The sequence below is a fragment of the Microplitis mediator genome, chromosome 5, assembly GCF_029852145.1.
Source record: "Microplitis mediator isolate UGA2020A chromosome 5, iyMicMedi2.1, whole genome shotgun sequence".
In the NCBI taxonomy this organism is placed as follows: Eukaryota; Metazoa; Arthropoda; class Insecta; order Hymenoptera; family Braconidae; genus Microplitis; species Microplitis mediator.
Genome location: NC_079973.1, coordinates 4005275 through 4009897, shown reverse-complemented (window position 1 = coordinate 4009897; position 4623 = coordinate 4005275). Strand labels below are relative to the sequence as shown.

General features: G+C 28.2%; 1 protein-coding gene across 1 annotated transcript; it reads left to right on the top strand.

Moving 5' to 3' along the window:
* LOC130668070 (uncharacterized) lies at window positions 1-3085 on the top strand. Its single transcript, XM_057470129.1, has 3 exons — window positions 1-274; window positions 352-853; window positions 1447-3085. Exons 1-3 carry the CDS (start codon window positions 158-160, stop codon window positions 2733-2735), a joined length of 1908 nt encoding a protein of 635 aa, XP_057326112.1. The 5' UTR covers window positions 1-157; the 3' UTR covers window positions 2736-3085.
* The last annotated feature ends 1538 nt before the right edge of the window (window positions 3086-4623 follow it).

Sequence of the window (4623 nt, the reverse complement as noted above, 5' to 3'; positions counted from 1 at the left end):
ATCAGTCAAAAAAATTAAATACAGAATAAAAATTCTTTTATTGATTCTTAAAAGTTCTTTAAAATTAATTATATTATTAAATTTTCACATTTTTAAATTAATTTAAAATAAGTTGTGTTTAAAAATGCAATCAAATTTCATATAAATTTTAATTACAATGGGGTGGATTCAAAAGTTTATTTGCTGGCTAATATTAATTATAAATGCGTGTAATAAGATAGAATTTTCAAATGCATCGCGTAATGAAGATTTTCTCTCAACTTACAATCAAGTGGTAAATAAATAATGATTTTTTGTTATTAATCATCACTTATTACAATTAATTCATTAATTTAATTAATATATTAATAGCTAGACATCTTGAAGTTGTGTGTTCCGGACCGGCTCAACCCTCTCATTGTAAGTAATGATTTGATTGACTTAATTTACCCACCGTCATGGCAGGGCGATGATTATTCGACTTCTATTATGATTATTGATGACGATTTTGAAACAAATAATATTCAATTGTACAATCCGGCGTATCCTACGTATCTGTTATCTGCTGATTCAATTGTGAAACCCCGATCTTTGATAAGCAACCTACAATCTTCTTCATGGTGGAACATAATTTCTCACTTTTTTGTAATTGAAACTCGTGAAAATTTATGTAAAGATTCTTCAAAAGTTCTCCAATTGCTGTGGAAAGCAGATTTACTCTCTTCATTCTACATATGTAGCGATTCGAACAACAAAACAATGGTCTATACCTTTAACCCCTTTACAAGACGGGCTCCGAATTATTGGGAAGAAGTTGACACGATCGACAAACCGAATGACAAATGGACTCTCTATAAGCAGCCTTTCATAAACGGTAAATTATAAAAAATTTAAATAAATTTCTAGGGGTGTGCGAATAATTCGAATTTTTTCCGAATTATTGGCAAATTTTTGAGTATTTTCAATTCAGAGTTTGTTATGTTCGATATTCAAATATGAAATTAACAATTAATATACATTCTATTTAAATCATGAAATATAATGACACAAATAGAAAAATTAGTATGAAAATTTTCTACAAATTTTTGTTCAAACGGAAATCAATTATTATAAAAACTAAAATGAATTGAAAAGATCTCTTGCCAATATTAGTATCTAGATTTTTTATGTTACTGACAGACAAACATACATTGAAATTGAGCAATTGTTTTATCCGGGTAATTGATTTTTAATCAAAAAATATATTATACGTAAGTAGAATATTTTAATACACGATGTAATGGAATTCAAATTGGAAACATGAGAAAATCCAGAGACGTTTCGATAATTCACGAATTGTTAGAATTATTCGAAAATTTCCGAATTATTCGTCGAATTTCGAATCGAATATTAAGATTCGATTCGAACGATACTTGCACACTCCTATAAATTTCATTGAAATTAATTAATTTTTATTTTATTTTACAGACAAAAGCATATGTCAGAACCTGACATTTGACAAAACTGAATTTTTGGACGGGCACGAAGTTAAAGCAGGGGCAATACCTGAATTAAATGAAACATCCACTATAAACAGAACCCGCGATATTGAAAGCTGTCGCACAGTTTTACCGTACAATCATTATTTGTTTCTGAAAACTATATTTCCCGTGTTAAATGTCACACCCATAATTACTTACACTTCGGCTGATAATCTAAACTTCCAAAATGGTACACATGATATCGGTTTAAATACTCGGTATAAGGGAGCTGAATTCGATATAGTTGACTATTCAGAATTATTTTATGAGGAGGGATATATGATACTTACTCAAAAAAGAGGTATGACACAAGTATTTGAACAAGTTTCTAACTTTCTCGACCTGGAGACCACATTATTTATTGTATTTTTATTATTTATTACTTTTATTGCAATTATACGAAATAATAACCGACAGTACGGCCTAGGATTACTAGACATATTGAGTTTGATTTTGAGCAGAGGGATCTTAGCGCCACTGAACAAACTTTATATACGCGTTATTTTTATCATAGCAACAGTTGTTATTTTTTTTGTGACCCCGGCATTGCAAGGATACTTTTTGAGTTTCATAACGAAACCGGAAGTTAAAAATGTTGAGACCCTACAAGACCTCGTTGACTTAAAATATAACATTTACGCGCATCCCAGTGTAGAACAAATATTGCGAGACAAATTGGAATGGAAAGACTCATATGACAAATACTTGCACCTTCCCGAAAATGTAAGGAAACACTGCTATGAAAAAATTTTAACTGACGATTCAACCGCTTGTTTAGCTCTGTATACTTTTCAACTGGAAATGGCACGGAAACACAAAAACTTGCATTTATCAAAACAATTTTTTGCTAAGAGTTCTATGTCATTCAAAATGCGGAAGAATTGGCCGCTGAAAAATAAATTTGATAAAATAGCTGCACAGTTACGAGAATCCGGTTATTTAGATTATTGGGAGAAACAGTCGTTTTATTATCAGTTGAAAAAATTAAAGGCTATTGAGGCGAAAAAAACGTCTGCGGAAAATCTTCAGTTGGCTCTTCAAGATTTTGAGTTTGGTTTTTTGGTTTTTTCAATGGGTTTGATTTTCTGGACAGTTGTTTTTGGAATAGAAAATTTGATTAAGAGGGTAATACAAAAACGGAGACGCGCAGTGAGACGTGAACCGCGATTTATTAAATTACGACAGAGACTTCGGTACCGTGATGGAAAAATTTTTATTATCAATGAATATTTGTAATTTTTTTGAGGATATTTTGTTGCATATTCTATCACACACTGTTTTGATTGCGAGTTTTCCAAAAAAATGAGTAGTAGGACCCGCGTGTTTTTAAATTGAATAAGACAATGGTGATATTTTTTTGCACGTTTGATATCAATGAAGTTTGAACTTTAAATAAAATTTGAAAAGTTATTACTCAAAGTATGATGTTTGGAAATTTGATTATTTGTTATATATATACTTTTAGTAGCGTGAATTGAGTGTTGAATTAAAAAACAGTAGAAAAATACAATTCCTATTAAGGAAATGTCATAAAGTTTTAATTAGGGAGGTATTGACGTAGTAGTAGTCAACACGGAAAAAAAATAGGCGCTGCAACAGGATTTTTCCTGAGGAATAAATATGATAGATAACAAGTTTCATGTACTAATTTTTTTGTCCGTATAATGAAATTTCCAAATTTGAAAGAAAATTCAAAGTTTGGAAAAAATCAAAATTTTTTTTCGAAGTTAATTTTTTTTTTAAATTGAAATTTTGTTCAAATTTTGAAATTTCATTATACGGACAAAAAAATTAGCACATGAAACTTGTTCTTTATCTTATTTATTCCACAGGGAAAATCTTGTTGCAGCACTTATTTTTTGTTTTCCGTGAATGATAAGGAAAAAAATCCAATTAAATTTCTGAAGAGTTTGAGAATTTTGAAATCTACTAATATATCAAATTTTGAACGGCATCTAAAAACGACAGTATTACTGAAAGGGGACGAGCTCGAAATCACTATTTTGGGGGTACTTAGAAAAAATTGAAACCCCACAAATATTAATTTTTTTCAGCCTAATTACCTATTTCGCAAATTTCTTTAGCTTATAACCCACACGGATAAATACTTATATATTAAATTAACAATCATATTAATTATTTACTTCCTTTTTTTCATTATTTCAATTTACAATATTCTATATTTTCAAAAAAAAAAAAAATTTCTGTTTTAGATATTAAAAATTTATGAGTGCGATTAATATATCTATATTTTACTTCTATGTATTGTGTTTATGTATACATTTGTGAATATATATATATATATAACTATTTGTTTTTCATTAAAAATATTAATTGTTTTAATGAAAAAGAAAAAAAAATTCATAATAAAAATATTTATATAATTATTTCAGTATCCAGTCCTAAATTATGATTTAAATATACAAAGAATAATTTTTCTCATTACTTATGAGAAGTATTTTACATGATAAATATTTTTATAACAAAGCCAAAAACTTTTGTTTCCTTAGCAAATATTATTTGCATACAACTTCATATTTTTTTGTCGGTTTCCATTCTCTCAGTAAACGGTAAGTATTATTAAATCTTTTAATTTATACAAAGCGTTTTTTTTACTTATATACATTAGAAGAATCGCGGCAATCATTTTTAGTAAAAAAATTTTTTTTTTTCAAGTAATTAATATTTTAGTTATTTTTTGAAGTCAGGATTTGAAACAGAACAAAAACCGTAAACGGTTATTTTATAATGACCCCGCTGCGATGGCCAACTTACCCCATTTTCCCTTCGACATACATAGACATTTTTAACACGAAAAATTTTTTTTCTGTATCTAAATAGTATCGAGTCAGACCCGAGCTCTCGTAACAAAAATTTTCTGTTACTAATTAAAATAAAATTAATATTTTTAAATAAATATTAAATTAAATTATTAAAAATGCAATAAAAAAGTAAACTATAATTTATCGAGCCTGCTGTTAGCAGTTTGGTGCAATAAATCATAACACTTAATTTTTACACTTGTATTAATCGTAAATCTCCAGATGTCAACCGCCGCGTCTGTGCAATACAAAAGACAAAAAAAATTTATAAAAATAATAAAAAGACAAAAATATAAGGGAAA

Coding starts and splice junctions, on each gene's coding strand:
- LOC130668070 (XM_057470129.1), top strand. CDS start 158: ATGGGGTGGATTCAAAAGTTTATTTGCTGGCTAATATTAATTATAAAT. Junction 275..351: donor TCTCAACTTACAATCAAGTG/GTAAATAAATAA, acceptor ATATATTAATAG/CTAGACATCTTGAAGTTGTG. Junction 854..1,446: donor TAAGCAGCCTTTCATAAACG/GTAAATTATAAA, acceptor TTTATTTTACAG/ACAAAAGCATATGTCAGAAC.